At 41.2% G+C, this 22044-nt stretch overlaps 1 protein-coding gene across 4 annotated transcripts in view; it reads left to right on the top strand.

The window, feature by feature from the left end:
- Nucleotides 1-20588, top strand: part of LOC146321510 (uncharacterized) — a 31525-nt gene extending 10937 nt beyond the window's left edge. Inside the window, exons 3-14 of one of the 4 annotated variants that reach the window (XM_084726701.1) lie at nucleotides 1561-5596; nucleotides 10103-10442; nucleotides 10624-10797; nucleotides 12272-12366; nucleotides 12449-12522; nucleotides 13744-13789; nucleotides 13889-13929; nucleotides 15072-15142; nucleotides 15247-15422; nucleotides 15953-16047; nucleotides 16163-16308; nucleotides 18557-20588. In XM_084726701.1, the coding sequence (XP_084582827.1) occupies nucleotides 1561-5596; nucleotides 10103-10442; nucleotides 10624-10797; nucleotides 12272-12366; nucleotides 12449-12522; nucleotides 13744-13789; nucleotides 13889-13929; nucleotides 15072-15142; nucleotides 15247-15422; nucleotides 15953-16047; nucleotides 16163-16294 (5280 nt within the window). In that variant the 3' untranslated portion in view covers nucleotides 16295-16308; nucleotides 18557-20588. Of the gene's footprint in view, nucleotides 1-1560; nucleotides 5597-10102; nucleotides 10443-10539; nucleotides 10798-12271; nucleotides 12367-12448; nucleotides 12523-13743; nucleotides 13790-13888; nucleotides 13930-15071; nucleotides 15143-15246; nucleotides 15436-15952; nucleotides 16048-16162; nucleotides 16309-18556 lie in introns of those variants that run through there. The other 3 variants (XR_014771401.1, XR_014771400.1, XM_084726702.1) reach the window with 3 other exon arrangements.
- The last annotated feature ends 1456 nt before the right edge of the window (nucleotides 20589-22044 follow it).

Genomic DNA, 22044 nt, shown 5'->3' with positions numbered 1-22044 from the left:
AAAGAAGTCAAGCAGATGAAACAGAAGAAACATGAATAAAGAAAAGGAAAAACAAATAAATTGAAAGGTTCCCTTCAATATTTAAAAAAAAATTACAGTATCAATTCAATTTGAAACTGGAATATTTGATGACAGGAAGAGCATAGACTATTGAGAGCAATTTTTTAAATGTATTTTAGAGGGAAATTTAGTTCAGATTAGGTCTTGATTGAGATTTAAATATAAATATCTTACCTAACAGAATAATTGTATTTTTTATCTGGTGACAGTCCTTGTCCAGAAACCTGAACATAATGTTTAAAGTAAATTAAATTTAAAGTGAATATCAAATGGCCTTCACCAATGTAGGATGTTGGTCCATTAGACTTCACAGCAGTCGGACCCACTTTGCACATGTCAAAAAATTATATTTTCATTAAATGCTTAGAGGCATGTAAACGCAGATCTTATCAGACCACTTTATTTAACATCGGTGTAAATAGTTAAGTTGGAATCTTATCAGAATGATTTCAATAGGGGTGTGAGAAAATATCGATATACTTGAGTATCAAAATGTTATGTTCAGTGATACTGTATCGATTCTCAAAAACACAAGAGTTGCACAGAGATGTAATTATGTATTTCTCTATCTGTTCAACCAACAAAACTTTCTGTCTCTGTTTCTTTATTCATATAGAAGACAAGAAGTGGGTGTGGTTAATACTGAAGGCCATGTTAAATTGGGCAAATGTTTTGTTTTCTAACTTAATATTCACTGTCAATGCAAATGTTGCCTCGAAATAGTCTAATATTGACATATAAGTAAATATTTTCACATCCTCATGCTATACTTTGGATCTCTCTCTTTGACTCTGTTTTTCACCTCTCTCTCTTTCTCTTTTTATTTTTAAAACACGACCACCTCCTCTTTAACTGGGGGATAAAGACAATTCAGAAACTGACTGTTTTGCATAGGAGTTCTACGGTTTAGGCCCATATATAAATATACAAGTATGAAAATATCCTTCAATTGAAGGGAATAATCTTGGTGCATTAAATTAATGTTTGATTTAAGTATAAGCAACCTTTTTTTAGGTCTTCCAGGGTAATCATGGAGCTGATTTTTTCCAAATAATAATGAGCAACTTCAGATAGATGAAATGTCTGTTTATATTTCTTTATGTGTGCTTTCCTGAATAATGTATTTGGACTGAGGGGTATCCCTAAAAACACTATTGTGAGTCATGAAAAGATTCATGGCAGTGGTTCATTTTGTGTTGTTTAAACTCCTGACTGTTAGATAGCAGTGTGGTTATCTATCTTCATCATTCTGTTGTAAAATTTAAACGTTTTAAGATTTTATGCATGTGGGATGTTGTCTTTTATACTATGACAGATTTCTTATAATTAGATTTTAAAATTAGCAATATATAACCTTGTTTACAGTATTTTAATATATTGAATCATAACCTATATCATGATACTTATCATATCATCAGATTCTTGTCAATACACAGTCCTAGCTGAAGTAATATTGTGCTTGTAGCAGCTACTGACAGAGCTTCTGTTTGCATTCCTCAGGTTTCTAACAAACTGGCTGATAAGACGGAGGTGAATTCGAATGGCTCATCTGAGAGAGTAAAGAAAGAGAAGCTCCCTAACATCAATGGTCAGCCTGTCCCTGCAGGACACAAACCCTGTTCTCCCACAGCAGACCAGACAGCTTCAACGACTCCCTCTGCCCCATGCATCCAAACCCTGGAACCCAGGAATGAAGGGAAGACCTCCAAGAAACATAATGGTTTGGTACAGACAACAAAACAGAAGGGACTATCGAATGGGAAAGGCACTGCTGACATCCTTGGCACTTCCGCTTCGTTGAGAATCAGAGGTGGAAAACACAGCAGCTCCTCCTCTGTTTCATCCACGGACTCCTCGACAAGACCTCCAGTCTCCACCGGCTCCCATAAAGAGCCAGTCTCTTCTTCCTCCCCCTCAGTCACCCCTAAACCACAGTCCTCCCCTACTGCTGATCACTCCTCTGTCCAACCCCAAGAACAGGAACCCTCAGTAGAGAAAAAGAAAGAGAGGAAATCAAAGAAAGACAAACGGAAAGACAAAAAATCAAAGCGAGATAGGTTGGAGGCTGAAAGGGCAAAGACTGAGAGCAGAAAAGATGAAGGTAAGAGCAAGAAAAATGAGAAAGGGAAGGATGGAAAATCAAAGCATGGTAAAGAAAAGGATGAAAAACATAAGACTGATGATATGTGGAGGGAAGAAAGAGGAAAAGCTGAGAAAAAGAGAGATAAACTTAGCCCTGACAGGCAAAGAACAGAGGATAGTACTGCAAAATGTGGTGAAACAGTTGATAAACTGGATAAAACATGTAAAGCAGTGAATCCAGGCAGACCAGAAGAGACAGACAAGGCAGATGACAGTTGCAAGCCAGTTAGACAAGCCGAGCCAGCAACAGCAACAGGTGACGCCAGTAAATCAAAAGAACAAGATGTCTCAAGACATTCAACTGTGCCTCCAAGCCACCCCTCTTCTTCTGCTCCTCCCTCTCTGCCAGCTCCTTCTGCTGCTCGTGCCCCAGTCTCTCCCCCTTCTTCCCCCCAAGAGCAGGACAGCCGACCGCTCAAAAAACGTAAAGCCAGACGGCCCAGCTGGACCAAGCTGGTCCACCGGGCTCAGAGGGCGGAAAATCAGGAAGCGCCTTCGGATTCCCAACATAATCCACTACTAAGTTTCCCCCAGAACCCCAAGACATCCCTTCCTGCCAAGGCCGCTGCTCAGCAGACTGATGAGTCACACCCAGCTCCCTCTAGCAGCTCCACCCCTCTCACTTCTGCAACCAAACCTCCATCCCCAAAGCAGAGTCACCCCATGTCGGACCCCAGCCCCCCTGCTTCCAGATGCCCCGTAACCCCTGCACGAAAAAGGGGCCGCCCTAAATCCCACAGCTCCAGCTTAGACGAACCTCCCCCTAGACTTTCACCAAACGCTGTCCCTACTGAGGTGCCTCTTCTGGGGTGTGACGGAGTTCAGAAAGCCCCTGTGCTGGAGCCAAGTCCTATACTGCAGTGTCAGTCTAAATCCAGCCCCAAGAAGCGTGGCCGTCCTCCCAAACGAATCCTCCCTGAGGACCAGAGTGGAGATCGCACTGATGATACAGACAGGAGTAAAGATTTTCATCCTCCTGAAAAGGGGGACAGGCAGCTAAAGATCAGGAGGCTGATTAACGAGATGAAGAAAAGAAAGAAGAGGAGGCTTCACAAGGTAATGTTGTCGGGGTATGCAGGGAAGGAGGGACGGGGAGGAGGTGAGGCAGCAGATGGCGAGCCCTCTTTGAGAATGTGTAAATCGATAGAGGCAACAACAGTACACACGCTCTCAGCCCTGTCCTCCTCCTTCGGGAGTAAGCTGGGCCCTCAGATCAATGTGAGCAAGAGAGGGACCATCTACATGGGCAAGAGGCGAGGACGCAAACCGAAAGCTCAAACGGTCCAAACCAACTCCCAGAATTCGTCTCAGTCGTCTCTGTTTACCAACCCTTCTGAAACGTCTCTTTTCTCCAACCAACCCCAGCCTCACCCCTTCCCTTCCCCATCTCTCACCCACTCCAGCGGGGCCCAGAGCCCATACAGTGAAGGCAGCCTCACAGAACCATCATCCTCCTTACTTTTCCCTCACCCTTTCTCCCTCCCTTCCCCATCATCCTCCTGCACCTCCCCGCGTCCTCCTTCCTCGTCCTCCCTCTCACCTTTTGTGAAGAAGAGTTGTCCATGTCAGGGGAGACATCACTTCCCCTTTCACCAGTCGTCATGTAAGCTCTCCTGTCCCACGCCTCCGCTGCATCACACCCCCGGCTCCCCCGCCCATCTGAAGGAGGCCACCCCCTCTCCGAGGAGCGAGTCGCACAGCGAGGAGACACTGCCGAGTGATAGCGGGATTGGGACGGATAACAACAGCGTGTCAGAGCGAGGAGAGATCAGAGGAGCTCGAGGCATGCTTAGGTTGGGTCAAGGGTCGGGAGTGATTCTTGGGAGTCAAAGGCACCCCTCGTCTCTCGTGGACCGTCCTTCTCCTGTCTCCTCACCCCTTAGAAACCCCATCACCAACTCAACAAATGTAGAGCGCCACAGAGACAGACACAGGCACAGGCGGAGGGACTATGACTGCTCTTCCTCCTGCACTTGCCTGTGCCCATGCCCCTGCCCAGGACACAACAAGTGCACTCATTCAGATTATTACCCCTGTCTTGGGCACAATGCACTGAAGAGACAGAAGAATAAACACAAGAAGAAGCACCAGCAGCTGCACATGCAGGATCCAGAGTTTCTGGCGGAGCTTGAAGATCTGATCGGGCAGTTCAGCGAGGTCCACATTGGACGTCGAGGTTGGGCAAGGACAGGACTGGGACAGGGCTTTGATGGGAGCGCTGGAGGAAGGCGGCATCACTCTTCATCCCATTCTCTCCGCTCCAACATCTTCAGGATCAATCTGAACGGCTTCTACTCGCCTCATCCTCCGTCTTACTCTGCTAACACCTCCTTCTCCCCGCAGCCATTCTACCCCTGCCAGCCACTTCATTGTAACAGGAAGCCGGACCGCAGGCAGTGTGGCTGCCCGTCAAAGTTCCAGGAGACGATTGAGAACATGGGCTTTTACAGCAGCTATCCACCAGCCACAACGCTTTACCACCACCTCCCCAGCTCCTACCCACTTCCTTCACCGCACCAGTATGCCCCCCATCAGCCCCATCACGCCCACTTCCTCCTCAACCCCGCCAGATTCCACAGGCGGAGGAGCAGGCTGCTGAGGGAGGGAGCTTTAGGAGGAGAGGTTGAAGAAGGAGGCGGAGGAGGAGGCTCTCACCTCAGCTCAGGGTTCACATCCAGCCTCTCCTGTGGCTGTGGGCGGAGTGAACACAAACACAAGCATAAACACCGTCACAGGCACTGCGAGCGGGACATGGACGAGGAGGAGGAGCTGCACGAGGATGAGGAGGACGATGGAATGGAAAGGGAGGGGTTAGCCAGCTCAAAGCAGAGGTCAGGGTTCATTTTGGGCCCTGGAGAAGGAGGAAGGAAAGGGGCGAGAGGGATGGGGAGTATGCTGGGTAAAGAGTCGTCTTGGTTGTGTGAGAATGGAAATGATTCCTTCTCCTCCACTGCTGCTGCTGCTGCCTCATCATCATCATCATCTTCAACAGAGAGGTACAAACACACATCTCTCACCTCACTGGGGCTGGGTTCCTCTCATCTGTCATCATTCGGAGGAGGCTGGGGTGGCCTGGGCCAGAGCTGGACGAAATTTGGCGGCCTGGGAGGGACGGGATTTGGAAACTCAAACCCCAGCTGGAGAGGCTTCACTGGGGAGCAGCAGACAGGCCGACTGATTGCATCAGACGGAGAAGACGACGAAGGTGAGGATGCTGAAGAGTCACACATGTACAGGACGTCCCCGTCCCCAACACACACCAACCTGTTCACATCTGCTGCCATGGCAACAGGGGGGAGGGGTATGAGAAGTGGATTGGTCAGCAGGAATCCAGGAAGTGGAGACAGGTCATGGAGGAGGGAAGAGCCAGCGTGGACAGAGAGGAGAGAAGCAGGTGAGGACGCATGATCATGAATGGTTTGATCTGCACTCAACAAAACTATAAATGCAACTCTTTTTCTGTGCTCACAAAAGGTTTATTTCTCTCAGATTTTATCCACAAATGTGTTAAAATGCATACTAGTGAGCCAAGATAATACGTCCGCCTGACAAGTGTGGCATATAGAGATGTTGATTAAACAGCATAGGGGTGTCTTGAAAAAGACATTTATTAGGCACTGAACTATTCCCCATAAGGCCACTGCTTTTCATGACCCCCCTACTCTGCCTCTTCCTGTAATAACCATAGTTTCAAGATAAAAACTGCACATTTAAAAGTAACAAATTTCTGATTTTTTTTTTGAGAGAAACAAACCTTTTGTGTGCACAGAAGAAGTCTTGGATTTTTTTTAACCTCAAGTCGTGACAACTGGGAGCAAAAACAGGTGTTGCATTTGTAATTTGTTGATTATATAAGTGTGTGCATTAATAGCACACTGATATGCATGTGCCTCTGTTTCATGCCTCAGTATGTGGCTATGTTAGCATTGATGCTAAAGTTGGTTGGCCATACTGCAGTGTTAGTTATTCGTCTGGCTGGGAACTCTGTTTTGATAAATGCTACAAAAATCTCCAGTATTTAAGGGACGATTCACTCCAAAATCAAAATGACATTTTTTTTCTCTTATCTGTAGTGCTATTCATCCATGTAGCTAATTTTGGTGTGACGCCACAGAGATCTCTGCCTTCTTTCCAATATAATGGAACTAAATGACACTCGGCTTGTGGTGCTCAAAGTACATTTGAAAAACTCCACAGCAATGTCTCTGTCCAGAAATCACAACCTGGTTTCTCAAGATAGGGGTCAGAAACCTTTACTACCAAGAACAATGTAATGAATGCAGGGTTGGAAATTAAATGTGAGCATCTACCAGCCAATGACTGAGAAATGTTCAAATTCACCTGGCACTCAATAGTATATCAGTATTTAGTGTCTTGTCATCTACCAGCCAGCATTTGGCTGGTGGCTGGTGTTAATTTCCTACAATGAATGAGTGTATTACTATCACCACACTAATGTAAGAATCACTTTAAACCATCTTTAAACCAAAATGTTTAAAAAAAAGTTAATTATTTACATACCTTTTTTGTTATAGCCACTGGGAACCACACTCAAGGTAATCCACAGATCTTAATGTGAGCAGTTTCATGTAGGAACGATTTTCTTTCTACCAAACTACATCTACCAACCGTATCACTGCACTAGCTACCTCAGTGATGCCAACCTTACAGCTCAGCGAAGGAGGACACCGTTAATGTTTACAGTCTGTGTTGTCACAAGCATGAACCTCTCCATCAGGAGTAGATGCACTAGCTGCTCATAACAAAGTCTGCGGATTATCTTTCATAGCCAAGGCATGATTTCTGGAAAGAGACATTACTGTTGATTTTTCTAATGTTTTTTTTTTAAATTTTTTGTTGCTTTGAGCACCACAAGCGAGGCAGATATCTCTAAAACCTTGCAACTCACACCAAAACCATCTAGATGGATAAATAGCACTACAAGTAATAAGAAAAATATGTGTTTTTGATTTTTGCGTGAGCTCTCCCTTTAATGTTGCTGTTTGAGTTGTGTGAATGCATAGTTCTGTTATGTAATTATTCCTTTGGCAGAAAATATGTAGAATGCGGACAGTAATTTCCATATTATGGCAAATCTAACATCAGAAGTGTGTATCATTGAAATACATCAGTAGCACCCAAAGCATGACAGCTAGCTGAGTGATTTTAAGCCAAGGGGCTCTTTTCAGTTGCACCGTGTGACAGATTTTTTATATTTGCACAGTGTGGCTATGAGACTGTGGCAACGATAGTTTTCCCAATATAGTGACAGACAGCGTTGCTTTTTCTCAGGTGTTGTTGAGCCACAAATCAAAGCCTGGAGGCTGTTTGAGAGGAAATCAGACTCCGTTCTTTTTATAGCCAATTTCAGACTCCCTCTGCTGAGCAGGGGACGTGCCTAACACCCCCTGCTACCACACACACGCACACACACGTACGCACACAAATGCAACCACTCAGCAACCACTCTCTGTTGGAATTTTTAAGAAGTGTTATAGCAGGAGGGCAGCATCTTGATGGGAATCTTCCAGTAAATCTTTGAAATCTTCCCGGTCTGCAGTGAACCGCACGCTGTTACAGGCCGGGGCTACCCAGTGAACACAGTCATTAGTTAACCGCCAGATTGGCTATTTAAAGCCCGGCCTATCCCTCAGTGCTGGCCAACAGGGCTTATTTGACTTGGAAAAATCCAATAAGGAAAGAGTGGTCAGTCTTGTCAGGGACTGTGGAAAATGGAACAAAAAGATAGATGACCTCAGGAGTGATTGATGAAGGAATAGGACCGAGGTCAGAACGGGGGCACAGAGAGCTTGTGAGAGGAAAATGTTGTTTCTGAAGAAGGTGGAATACATTTGACATCAGTTCGTCATCTAACTAAACACACATGTGTTTTCAAATACCGCACGCTAGCATGGGCACACACACACACACACACACACACACACACACACACACACACACACACTTTTCTCTCTCTGTCTTTGTCTGCTCAGCTTTTTGAGATTGCTCCACATTAGGAGTGCATACGTGTGCATGATCATATTAAAAAGTAGGGCTGGGAAGACAGTCATCCACTGATTCGATGCTATCATGATACTCTGGTGGCAATTCATTATGTCAGTGTTGTGATTCTGCTAGTTTTTCAATTCGATATTATGTTTTATTGTGATTTATGTTTTCTGTTTTAACAACAGATGATATGAAAAAGTTGAACCATTCACTTCTAGAGACTCTATAAAACATCGAACATCACCGAGTTTTATTTCAGCAGCATTGTTTCTATACTGCATATAAAATGGTGAATTACAGAAAAAAAAACACACACAAAGCAGCTACATTTAGCTGTTCCTGCTCATAAAGCTGGTGTCATAGGAAAATAATAAATAAAATAAGATATTAGGCCAAAATGAACAGAGCCCCCAAACTGAAAACTGTGCAAAACATAAGTCTGAGCCTTTAAATGAACATTTCTTCACATGTTGAATTGAACTTGAAAACTGTCCTTTTATAAAAAAAACGTTTGAGTTTTGAGCCTTTGTGGTTGCTGTTGTTGGTCAGTGTGGAGTGTTGAAGCTAGATCCACACTTAGAAATACAAATGTTAACTAGAACCATGTAGGGTTCTTTGATTTGTCCCCATGGGAGAACCCTTTTTGGTTCCTGGTAGAATCTTTTATAAAAGTTTTCACTTTGAACCTTTTCAGAGGGTTCTACCTCAAATCCAAAATAAAGGGTTATACTTACAACCATCTGTGTAAGGTTCCACTCAGAACCACCTATAACAGGTTTTTACAGAGAACCCTTCTATGTTGTAATGGTTCCAACCAGAACGTTATGGGTTCTTTCCAAAACCCATAGAAGGAGTACTCCTTCAGTGGTTCTATTGAGGATTTTTTTTTTATTTCAAATATTTCATCTAGAGCCCACCCAGGTTCTATCAAGAACCTTTTTATATTCCTAAGGTTTCATCTAGAATACTCCTAGGAGGTTCTTTAGAGAACCCATTTATATTCCAAAGTTTCATCTAGAACCAACCTAGGAGTTTCTACTAATAACCTTTTTATATTCCAAGGATTTCATCTAGAACCTGTCCAAGGAGACTTAATATATTTTAAAAGGGTTTCACCTATAACCCTCTTGTCTTCCGATGGTTCTGCGAAGAACCTTTATGTGTTCTACAGATAAGGCAAAAATGCTTGAATCCCATAGATTGTATTGTATTGTGGTCAGTCTTCATTTTTACAGTCTGACAACATTTTTTTTAGAACTCGTGCTTTCCTAGACTTACAAAGAACCCTTGATGAACCTTTACTTCAAAATTGGTTCTTCAGAAGCCAGTGGTTCTGGGTAGAACCTCAGCCCTTCAGGAAGAACCCTTTGGGAACCCTTAATTCTAAGAGTGCAACGATAATATTACTGCAGTCGTGATGCTAATTTCTGTTAATGGGAATTCCCATTATGTGTTAGCGTTGCTAATGGACTCATGCATTCACATATATAAAAATATATTCTTAAATTCTTGATTAAGGTATAGAGAAAGGTTCAGGATTCATAAAAAAGCCACAATACCTAAGAGAATCAGTGTTTTTTTTGGCAGCCTTATTAAAGTCATCTTTCTGTGCAGTGTTTGTGTCCATTCTTGTGGCTTTTTGCTGCGTGACTGTGTGTACATAAATCACCTCTTAATGCATTTCCCAGAAGTGATCTGGTCAGAGGAAATGTTGTGACTCACCTAATCTGCAGCCCCGCATGACTCAGCCTAGACTGGCCTCACCTCACACCTCCTGCTGGCTCAATCACTGATCCACATCTGTCTCATTTCCTCTCTGCCACTTACACCCCACCCTTCTCCTCCCACCCCCACCTCCTCCTCCCTCCTCTTTCTGTTTCAATGACTGCAGGTTTACAAGGTGACTCGAGGAGCCGGGGGCAGCAGAAAAGTGTGCCAACAGCAGACGGGAAAAACAAAAGAAGGCCAGGGCGGCCCAGAAAGCACCCACTGCCCTCCGCTGTGTCCTCCCCCACGCACTCGTCTGCAGCTCCCTCCATGTCATCACCTGACTTCTTGCCAGGACACGGCCACAACAGAGATGGGAGAGAGGTGGGAGGGAGGAAAGAGGAGAGAGGGCCAGAGAGAGATCGGGGAGGTGACGCGATTCTGCAGGTGACGGAGCTGGAGCTGCAGGCCAGGAGGAAGAGAGGACGCAAGAGAAAACACGGTGATTCTCCCTGTCATCAGAGGTAAACACTCACACCTGTATCATAAAGCACCTGAGCTGGTTGACTTGAAAATTCAATACAACCACTCGCTACTGCTATATTAACACATCGTTTTCAGCACTGTGTGCTAAACCAGTGCCTTTTCTTTCTTTCTCTTTTTCCTCTCTATCATTCTACCTCTCTCTTCATGCTTTCCTTTTAGTGTCGCTGAGGATAAACCAGAGTGTGACACGCCCCCTGAATGTTTTAGCCAATCAGACGTTGACCAGGCTCCATCCCAGCCAATAGCCATCCAAAGAGAGGAGAGAGCAGATGGTCCTCCGAGGAAGAAGTTTCTGAGGGCAGGTCTTTACTCTGATGATTACAAGACTACAGAGTGAGTTGAATTCATGAAAAATTGTTCAGATATGTTTCAAGAAATGTTTTGTCTCTGGATAAAAACCTCAAGATACATCATCTCATTGTCAAGGGGAAAACAGAACAGTGCAACACACATTATATCAGAAATCAGACTCAGAATCAGAAGTATAGCAGCATAAATAATAATACTCTATATATCGTACAGTTGACATATGGCACAGAATATTGTAGTATAACATATTCAATGACACAACAAACAACAGACAACCTCAAACAATAAACTAAATAACAAATCAAAGAGGAGAAAGGAAAAAAGAGGTACAACCTCAGACTAGATACAATAAAAAAAGAAAAGGAAAAAAATATCAATCTACAAATAACTAAATACAATACCAAATAGGAAAAGTGAAAGCATTACCAAAACAAAACATTTTTAAATACTGAATAATGACAAAGAGCAGATATTTACAGGTAATTTATTCCAATAAAGAACTCAAAACATAAATGACTTTTTTTTAGCAAATTTCTTAGATTCAAAGGAGTCCATAAAAATGATCTGATCAGAGCTTCTTAGTGATAGTTTGAGGTATGAGGAACAAAAAAAATCAATACTTAAAGTTAATACATTTAAAAATAAGTTTATACCAGTGAAACTGGCATCTTGCATCTAGACTGAGCCACCTGCGTGTGTGTAACATTTTACAATCGTGTGTAAAAAAAATAACAGCCCAGTATAAATCTAGTCTGCTTTATATAACACTGATGGGACGAAATTCAGTTTTAGAAACATTATGGTAAACAGTTTCATCATAGCCCTTTAGGTAGTTACGTTGCTGTCTTACAAAAAAACGTATCTACAAAATGTCAGCTTTTCAGGAGCTAAGAAAAACAAGCAATGGTTAAATTTTGTGGCAGTGCATTTTTCAGATGATCCGGTGTCTTTGTAAATGGTTTGTTTGGCTTAAGAAATAGGAGAAATGTCTCAACTCATATTGGAGCATTTCCTCCTTCAGTTTTCATGAAAAATTCATTATCATCAAATTTGGAGATGAGTGTTTTAACAGGCCAGCGACAATAAGTTGTGAAACAAGTCTCTTTCTGAAATTAAATGTAAAACAATGTCTAGAATGATACAGGACCCCAACACCAAAATATACTTAAAGGTAAAGTCTGAGTCAGTCCATGCACATAGATATTTAATTTTTTTCCACTTTCTGAAGAGATCTACTGTCATTACAAGTTAAAACCAAAGCGTTGCATTTGCCTTACACCAGGAAGCATCAAATAGACTTTTGCTTTACTGAGCAATAACTTGCTGGCTGAGAATCAAAAACAGATTGCTGAGCCTCTTGAATTTATGATACAGAAACTTTGGGTGTGTATGTAATTGTATCATCTGCATCGTTTTGTAAAGCAAAATGGTTTCTTTTGCAACGATGCAGCAATGCAAAAGAAACCATTCTAATGTATTTAATTTGTCTCTTTCCCAGTCCCCCCTCCCACTCCCAGCAGCTGTGCAGAGAGAGTTTGGATTACTCACCAGAGGAGCGCGAATACAGCCTTCTGCCTGCTCCCATACATGTCGGTGAGTATATAAGACAATGCAAATACTGCTGTAGTTTGTTGTGGCTGTGATAGTTCATCCAAACTCTCTTTGCGTCCTGCAGGGAAGTACCTGAGGCTGAAGCGAATTCACTTCCAATTACCATACGATGTTATGTGGCTGTGGCAGCACAATCAGGTACAGTAGAGCCCCAGAACACAGAATCAAGGAAATTAAAAAAAGAAGAAAGGGTCATTATGTCACTGTGTTGGTGCCACACATGAGATCTCTCAGCGTAGTGATGAATGAGCAGACCTGTGCTTCATCTCTCCCCTCTCAGCTTCACAGGTTATCAGTCTGAGTGATGGAGGCAGGCAGTTTTTTGTTGTGTTGTTGTTTAGCGAATGATTCATGTGTTTTCCAGATATGTTTAATCTGATTTGTATGTTAATTAGATAATTTATTTGTATGCAAGTTATGTTAATGTTATGCTAGATTTATAACTGGCTGGAACTTTTTATACAGTTATTAAGTTAGATAAACTGTGATAATACCCTAACTAAATTAACTGTGAGCCTGTTAGCAAATGTTATGTAATGTAATGTAGCATTTTTGATATTATGATCACATCAAGGCACCAGGCATAAGTTTGTTTGTTGTTGTTTTACACACTTGTGAGTGACAGTGACTCATGGTGATAGTACTGCAGAAAAAAAACAACATACAGTACATAACAATCACAGAGAAAACAGGCGTCTTGGTCATATTTCACATCTTTAAGTAAGCTTAATAACCTATTAATATTAATAACCTAAGAATGGAGTCTTACTCTGGGATAACTGGAAAGATAAATTTCTCTGCATAGACAAAGAAAGGCCCCCATCTCTTTTAAAATTTCTTGGGAGAGCCCTTCAATGTACACTGGATTTTTTTAAACTGTAAATTATTGAAAATTTCCTTTATTCACTGAGTTTGAGAGAGCTGCTTTACTGTTAAAAGTTTTTTTTTCGAAAGGTTTCTGATAAGAGAAAAGGAAAGACAGAGGGTAGTAACAGATTTCTTTATATTAAACTCTTACTTATAATCATCTTTGGACACTATTTTGAGACCAACAACATGCTCACATTAAAAAAAAATCTTTCAGTACATTATTCTCTGAGGTGTGTTCTCTTCATTTGTCAGAGGCATTTCCTCATCAAAGCTCGTACAACGTACATATGTTGAGTTTTAATGTGTTTCTCCATGCATCTCCTGTGTGCTTCAATAAAAATGGCACCAAGCAAAGCATTTTTGCTCTTTTTTAGTTTGCTTGCACATAATCAGGAAATTAGAAAGGTCGAGCAGAAGCATGTTTGGAAATAAAAGAGGAGATTTGTGGAATGTCATTGATGTACATGTCCTCATTTTGTGTTGCTGCAGCTTCAGAGGCAGCCTGCAGTCCCCCTGAAGAGGAAACGCCGTTACTGTGAGTTACCAGACCTGTTATCTTCAGGTTTAGATGATGGACCAGATAAATGCTCTTGCACACGGAGTCTTACTCTGTTTCTGTCTGTGTCTTTCTCAGGCCGGCTGAAGGAGAGGACTGTATCCTGTCACCAGACAGTGGTGAGTTCATATGGCGTAAAGGGTAACTTTGGTATTTTTGAACCTGGACCCTATTTTCCCACGTTTTGGTGTCTAAGAGGCTAATTGAAAAAAACATTTTTTGAAACTGATCCAGTATTGTGCAAGAGCTCTGCAGCCATCAGCCTTGAAACTAAGCTGCAACGTAATCCGTCTGAGCAACTGTTCACCATCAAAGTACATCCAGTGAAAGTGCCTGTTCCTGCTACCGACGGGCTCAGATTCTTATTCTAATTGTCTGACAACATTATGAAAGTAACATATGTTTAACTAGAAACAGCTGTTTTATTGGCCAAAATCATCCAAACTCTTGTTACAGAAATCCATCATCATCATCAGTCATTTTATCACTGTAAACACGCTTCATTCAAACAAAATAAAACTCGCAGGAAACATCTTGGTTCACTTTTTCACTGTTCCAAAATCACCAGCTCTGGTTTGGTTGAAATAAACCTTTAATTTACAGAAGTTTATGTGAGAATAGTCTGGCTCTGTCTCTCCCCGCTGCTTCTCTGATGTTGGTCCTCTCCTAATATTTTCACATTTAACTCTGTGAATTAAAGGTTTTTTATTTCAACCAAACCAGAGTTGGTGATTGTTGGAACACTATAAAGATGAGCCAAGATGTTTTTGGTGAGTTTTTTTTTTATGTTTCTGTTGAGTTTGAATGAAGATGATGATAAAATGACCATTTCTGGAAAAGGAGTCTGCTGAGTTTGGCGAGCACAATTAAACAGCTGCTTCTGGTTAAACTACTGCATCTTATTTATTAAAAACAACTCTTTATCTTTAGGAATCATTTTCATAATGTTGTTGGACACTTAGAATAACAATCTGAGCCTGTCAGTGGCAAATACAAGCACTGTTAGCACATGTTCTTTGGTCGTGTGCAGTTGCCCGTTGCAGCTTGTTTCAGGCTGATGACTGCAGCAGTCTCACTCAATGCTGGACTAGTTTCAAAAAATGTTGTCCCCATTAATCATTCAGACACAAAAACATGGGCAAATTAGGTCCAGATTGGAAAATACCGAAGTTACTGTTTAATGTTGATTCACCCCAGTGAGAATGCAGCTTTGATAACTATTAAAACGTGCATCTCCCTCCATTTTATTTCTGTTTTACAGGAGGAGAGCTCCAGTGACATCACCAGCCTGTTTCCTCACCTCGACATGGAGCCTTTGACCAGCAGTGAGAGGTACGGAAAGGAAACAGCGATTCACATTTCAAGACAAACTTACTTGATGCGCTGTTAACTGAACTAATGGCTGGTGTTTCTCCTCCCCCGTGTGCTCGGGCCAGGAGCTTTGTGGTGAAGCACCACGTGTTCCTCGTGAGGAACTGGGAGCTGGTGAGAGACCGACAGATCCGACTGAGGATAGAGAGGGAGAGGGAGCGGGACGCGGAGGGGGACGAGAGGGACTCACAACATCTGTCCTGTGATGGAGCCAATGGGGACGACAGCCACATCAAGTCAGGTCCATGAAGCAAGTGTGTGTGTTAGTTTTTGTTTCTGTAGGTGTTTGTGTATGCATACGTGTATGTGGTTGAACTCATTTTCATTTTGACTGTACACCTTTATAAACGTCTTCTGGTGTCCTGTGTCGTGTCTTTTACTTAATGTGTGCATGTTCGTGTGTGTGTGTGTGTGTGTGTGTGTGCGCGTTCTGCTTACAGCCCGTTGTCCTCATATTTGGCTTGTCTCTCCATATCATACTCAGCAGCACAAACTAAGTGGTTTTCCAACCACAGAATTTCAGCCTGCAGAAATGTTTCCCCATTTCTGTCATCCACTCTTGGTGTCCAAGAACGCAGCAGGCATCAACTTTCCCCATTAGCAGTGAAACCACACAGTTTCCATCAAAGACTCCCCGACTGGTGGCAGATAGGAATCATGGGGGAAATAAGGACACTCACATAATTACAGATATATCTGTCAAAGAAATGACGTCTCGTGCTGTTTTCACTCCCTCCTTTACTAACATGCTGTTTGACCTCTGACCCTCAGATCAGCCAGTGGGGGTGGAGGTGACGGTTATCAGCAGTGACCCCCACCATCATCAGAGTCAGGACACCTCCAGCTCACTCACTGCCAGCCCATGTGTGAGTTAATAAATGCACCCACATGAAAAAAAAAGAAAGAAGAGATCTTTTCTTTTAAGAATGCAAATTTCCACAGGGATAAAAATCTGCTTTTGCCATTACTTGTTGACCACAGCCCACCAGAACCCAAAGCAGACAAGAGGAGGAGGGAGAGGAAGAAAAACGAGGAGGGGAAGAAGAAGTCTGCAGCAGAGAACAGAGGAGGAAACGGCTGAATGATTTACTTTTGACCCTGCAGCATTCATAAGCTAACAGAGAGAGGTGAGTCAAGCATCAGATACAGAAACAGGAAGGGGTCATTACGTTGTTATACAAATGTTCAAACACTATGCTTGGTGCCAATTCTATCAAAGCTTATGGGAAAAGCAAGGAGATGTGCACTAAAACCTGACATATCTATGAATACGAGCTTTGATCTTTGGTATGAATAAAGATAGATGCTGCATCTCCACTTCCTGCCAATGTGAAAAAATGTAGCCAAGATATCTTGGATGTGAGTGCTGCCATTTACTTTAGTGAAACAACCTATAATTACTTACTATTTTGCACCTTATTTCAAAGTAAAATCATGTGTATCAACTATGATACAGCTGGTGCATAAGATAATATATTTGTGAATTCCTCAGTAATTATTCTATTGAATTTCAATCACAAATTCACTCTAAAACAAACTAATTTAAGATTGAAATATTGTCTTCAGATAAATTTAGAGTGGAAATTTAAATATTTATATGCATTTTCTACATACATTTGCAACCTCCTCTCATCATAACCACCTGTGTGATGCAACAGTTATGAGCAAGTGAGCACTTGCTAATAATTGTGTTTTTAATTGCGGGCGGCGTCCCTGTTGCCCATTTGGTGGAGCATTTGCCCCGTGTGCCGAGGCTGTCAGCTCACTTTCAGCGGCCGCCGGTTCGACTCCCACTTGCGACCCATTTGTTGCGTGCCGTTCTCTCCCCCTCTACCCCCTTTCCTGTCATATCTTTAGCTGTCTTGTGATTAGAGGCAAAAAATGCCCGGAAAATAATCTTTTTTTTAAAAAAAGTGTTAGATTTTAACGAAAACAGTTTCTTAGCTATCATAATTGTGTGTTACACTGACAAATTCAACTGACATTGACCAAGCTGTTTTTGCCAACTAAAATGCAAAATGAAAAGATTCCTGTTTGAAAAAATAAAGACGCAAAACCAATTGAAATACTCCAGATTTTCCCAAAATATCGAACAATACTTTGTTTCTAAAATCTAAATTAGTGTGATCAATGAATTTTCATAAATGTCTGATGTATCAAAAATGTTACAAACAAAATATATATAAAATATATAGATGTTTTAAAGGTCCAATAAAAACTTAAATGTAAAAAAAAAAAAAGAAAAGAAAAAAGAATTTTCTGGCAAATATTTCATGTGACAAGCTTTACAAGTTTAACATCCCTGGTGACTTGCATATAGAGCCTGACTGATAGTGGATTTTTCAGGCCAATGCCAATATTAGGGAGTAAAAGAATTCTGATATCAGCTGATATTCTTACTAGAGAATATAATATAGAATATATACATAAACACACATTTTTGCAATGACTCTTCAAATGTGATTATCAAACATGTGCAACAAAGATGGATGATGGAGGCAGGATATTTTACAATTTAACAATAAACTGTATTATCCAAAATGACATCAGGGTACTTAAGCATTAAAGTTTCACCAGTAATTTAAATAATTCCAAATAACTATAAATAAAACTAAATAAACTGGACAAATTACATATTAAACTTGAATTGAGAAAAAGCATCAGTACATATAAAAAGCTGCCTATAAAGCTATTAAAAAAACAATCTGCTCTATGATCTGTTTAAAAAAAAATATATTAGTGCATATTCACTGATACATATACATCAATACTGATATAGATTGATATAATATTGGGCGGCCAATATATTAGTCAGGCTCTACTTACATGCAAATAAAGTACTATATTAATATACAGATCAAATGAAATATTTGATTTGACTTGATTTTTATTTATTTCGAACAGTTAAAAAATTAAAATAGCATGTAGAGAAAAACAAAACAAAACAGAGACAAAACAATAGATAATGAACAAACTGACAATGAGAAACATAAACTAATGTTTCATGTCCGAAAAGGAGTAGGAAGAAGCAACATGCTTGTCTAGTCCTACCCCCACTCTCACACTATACTAATCCATCACTAATCAAACTATTTCATAGATACACTCTCCTCTCCATCGATCAACCCCACATTTACATCACTGCGTTTCTTTATACTATATAACTCACCAGAATGACGATGCCTCATCGCTCTCACTAATAAAAGGTCAGATGAAATGGTCTGTCCATTAGCCGCTATGCTAACTGCTCAAAGAGCTTTCAAGTGTGGCAACAGTGACGTCATGTCCGTTCCTTGTTTTTTCAGTTTCCTTGACTCAGAGAGGTACAGTTGTACATTCATGGCTTTTGCTGATAGTATCTTTGCCTTTGTGTAGGTGGGACCACTCTCCGAAAGGGACCAGGCCCACCACTGGACAGATGGACAGGAACTGATGTCATAACACTGCTATTAACAGTAGCAGCGCCACAAGCGATAATGAACGAGAAAAAGTGAGAAAGAGAGCTGGAGAATTATAGCGGCTGAAAAATGCAAGAAAGACATCTCACACACTGACAGATGAGTGTGTTGAACCTAGCGCTCTGAAGGGCATCACACCAAGGATGAAACCATGGCAACACATCTTTTGTCCAGGCGGCGAGGGATGAGAGAAACGGAGATAGGCTGTCCCGGATGAAAGAACGAAAGACAGAAACAGACCAGCTGAAATGAATTTGCACTAGTGCTGGATGAACAAGCACACTAAAAAGACTGTATGTATGCTGAGTGGACACACTATAAACACACACATACACTTTGATCGCTCTTAACTTCGGCACCTTAAGCAAAGCGGGAAAAGACATTTTATTTGGAGACTGAAAGTGGACATATATGGTACTCAGCATTTCGGCTCTGAAGTTTCCAAGAGACGAGGAGTTCACAAACTGCCCGAGGGAACAAAAATGTAGCCTGGGCCCTAACTAGGTCAAAATTGAACCCTCATTTAATCGTTAAGCTTTCAAAGTCACATTGCACCTTTGGGAAAATGACACAAGGAGAAGTGAACCAGTTAAAAGCTGTTGAGACGACAGTGTTAGGGTGTTTTTTCTTCACTTTACCAAGACAGTGTCTGCTATGTACCAGTGAATAGGCAGGGGAGGGGGGTGGGCTTAGTGATAGGAATTTTGGCATCGCTGCAAGAGAATTTCTAATGAGGTTTTAAGAAAGTTATTTTTGAAAAAAAGAAAAGAAAGACAGCTTGAGTACTGTCTGTTAAAGAGATGGACTAAATATATTCATGATAGGAATGTTTATTGTTGACTATTTTCAGTATTGCTTCCTGAGGGAAGGGAGGGAGAGGGGTAAAAACTAAGTGTTTTGTTTACTTCAGACTGCCTTTGAGAATGTTTCGCTCTTTGCTCCAGAGCATTGACAATCAGAATGTCCTCAGGGGGGGAGAACGGAGAGAGGAAAGGGAATGAAAACGAGAATTGATTTGCCCCAAATGCTCTGTAGAAGTGCCATGTTGTCTCGTGTACGTACCTAAGCGAACTCATGCAGTCTTTAAAAAGCAATATCTCCTCTGATAAGGACTATATAAGGACTTATTCCTTTGTTATGTTTTTGTAAGTTGTGAATATTTGAGGATTGGAGGTCTTTTTTTTTTTGTTCTGTACAGTTGCATAGTAGATTGTTCTCATCTTAGGAGCATTGGGCTAATTAATCCACTTAGTGGAAGTAACCGTTTAGTTTCATGTGAATGTACATAGAGAGAGACCTGTTTTCCTTCTATCAGCAGTAGCGTGTAAAAGTACTATTATACATGACAATACTATTGGGATTATACATACAACTTAATAATCAAATCTTTCATTTTACTAACATCTTTTTAACAGATTATACAGCTGACCAATATATCAGTAATTTCTCCTTAAAATTGACTATGATTGTATATGATTTTTTTTGTAGAGTTACATAATTTGTCTCTTTTTTTAGCTGAGTGTACGTTGTTTTTTTTGTTTTTTTTTATTGGTCAGACAATCAGTGACAGTGAATTAGTTTTTTCCAGTGTTTAAACTTCTGCTCTCTTTCAGTAGTGTGGCTTCTAATAACAAGCCAAGAAAGTGCAATTTCTTTGACTGTTTACATACTGTATGTATATTTTTCCCTCTTTCCTTTTTTAACTAAGAGCACTACATTATTGCCAGTGGATGATTAACTTTATAGCAAAGGTACACACACATAAAGAGTTATTTATCTAGTTTGCATGTCATGTAACCTTTGCCTGTTGCCTCTCTGATAATGTGCATCTGAAAAGCAAAACATCAAAAACAAACCGTTATAATAACTCAACGCCATAGAATGTCAGCTCAGACTTTTTGCCTCTATAACCATGATAATAAAAGCATTTTATGTCTACTAGTACTAAACCCTGCAGGCTCTTTGGTGTATCAGTTACAAGGCCTTCTTCCTCTTGCTTTGTGTGTGTGTGTGAGTGAGTGTGTGTGTGTTTTTGGGAGGTTATACTGCAGTGATTTTAATCAGCTTGAGCTAACAGTGCTATCTAGTGGTGTTAGATTGTATATCTCGCACTGTGTTGTCCTCCATAATGACCCACAATGGAGGACGCTATCAAAAGGAACACGGTTACAAGATGGGGGAGGGCTGCGGCTCACTCCGGAGATTTATTCTCCTCTTTGTGCCCTTCACAACATCCGAGGGCATCCGGGGATCTTTAGATCGGAGCAAAGAAGTGAGAGAAGTATTCCCCGTGGACTTAAAAGGATGGCGTCAGGTATTAAAGGTGTTTTATTGAAGGCTCAATTCTGAGTAGTCAATACCTTTGCGTCATATTAAAGAGAGCAACAAATACAGGACATGTATGTTTTCTGAGTTATGTTCTACATTTTTCTCAACATATAAACTGTGATTAGTGAGGCTTTTTACATGAAAGGGACAAATCATCCCAAAATCAGAAATTAATCTTTTTCATCTTACCTGTACGTCCATATCTCACATTGTTGTGAATGTGATATCTCAAGAACACCTTCAGGGGATTCAACTTTGGCAGAAACGTCCACTTGGACTCAAGGGTGACAATAATTCAAGAATTCATGTGACAACATTTTATACAATGAACTAATGGGATAAAATGATGACATGCTGACATTTTATAGCCAAAGGTCAAAGGTCAACTTCAGTGTGACATGATAATTGCAGCCCCCTGTCAGTCTTCTGTGCACAACTACAAAACTAGTCCCTAAGTGAAACAGCCTGTTAAATAATAAACATGTCAGTATAGTGATAATTTACATTTTGTCAAAAAATACACTAATATTAAAATTCCTTCAGTCTTCACTCCATATGTGTCTTGATAGACATGGATGTATGAAATGTTCCTTTAAAGGCAAAAATATGACTCAGACAGCTGTGCAGGTTTGATTTATTCTGATCATTTTATTTGGTGTATTTACAAACAAGCACATGCAGGAGGTGGACAGTGACTGACACTATAGGGGCACTGAACTATATGCAATAGTAGGACACGGGGATGTCTACAGGCTACATGACACCAGAGAGAGCAAGAGAAGAGGAATAGGAGGAGGAGGAGGAGGAGGAGGAGGAAGAGAGGGAGGTACTGAACTCATTGTTACACTTACACACACACTTAAGTGAAAGTGCAGGATGTGCAGACACACAGATGTGCTCACACTCATCTCTGCTTTCACTGCCACATACGCTGCTTGTGCACGCTCACACTCACATACGTCATGAACCCAGATAGATAGAGAGACACACTAGATGGGTCAGATAGAGCTATTCCTTTCAGAAACCTCAAGATCAATAAATAGTACATCCAATAAATCAACAGCGTTCAAACAAATG

This window comes from Lutjanus erythropterus, chromosome 9 (genome assembly GCF_056507025.1).
Source record: "Lutjanus erythropterus isolate fLutEry1 chromosome 9, fLutEry1.hap2, whole genome shotgun sequence".
NCBI classification, from domain to species: Eukaryota; Metazoa; Chordata; class Actinopteri; order Lutjaniformes; family Lutjanidae; genus Lutjanus; species Lutjanus erythropterus.
Note: the sequence above shows the minus strand (reverse complement) of the source record. Positions and strands in the feature narration are given on the sequence as shown.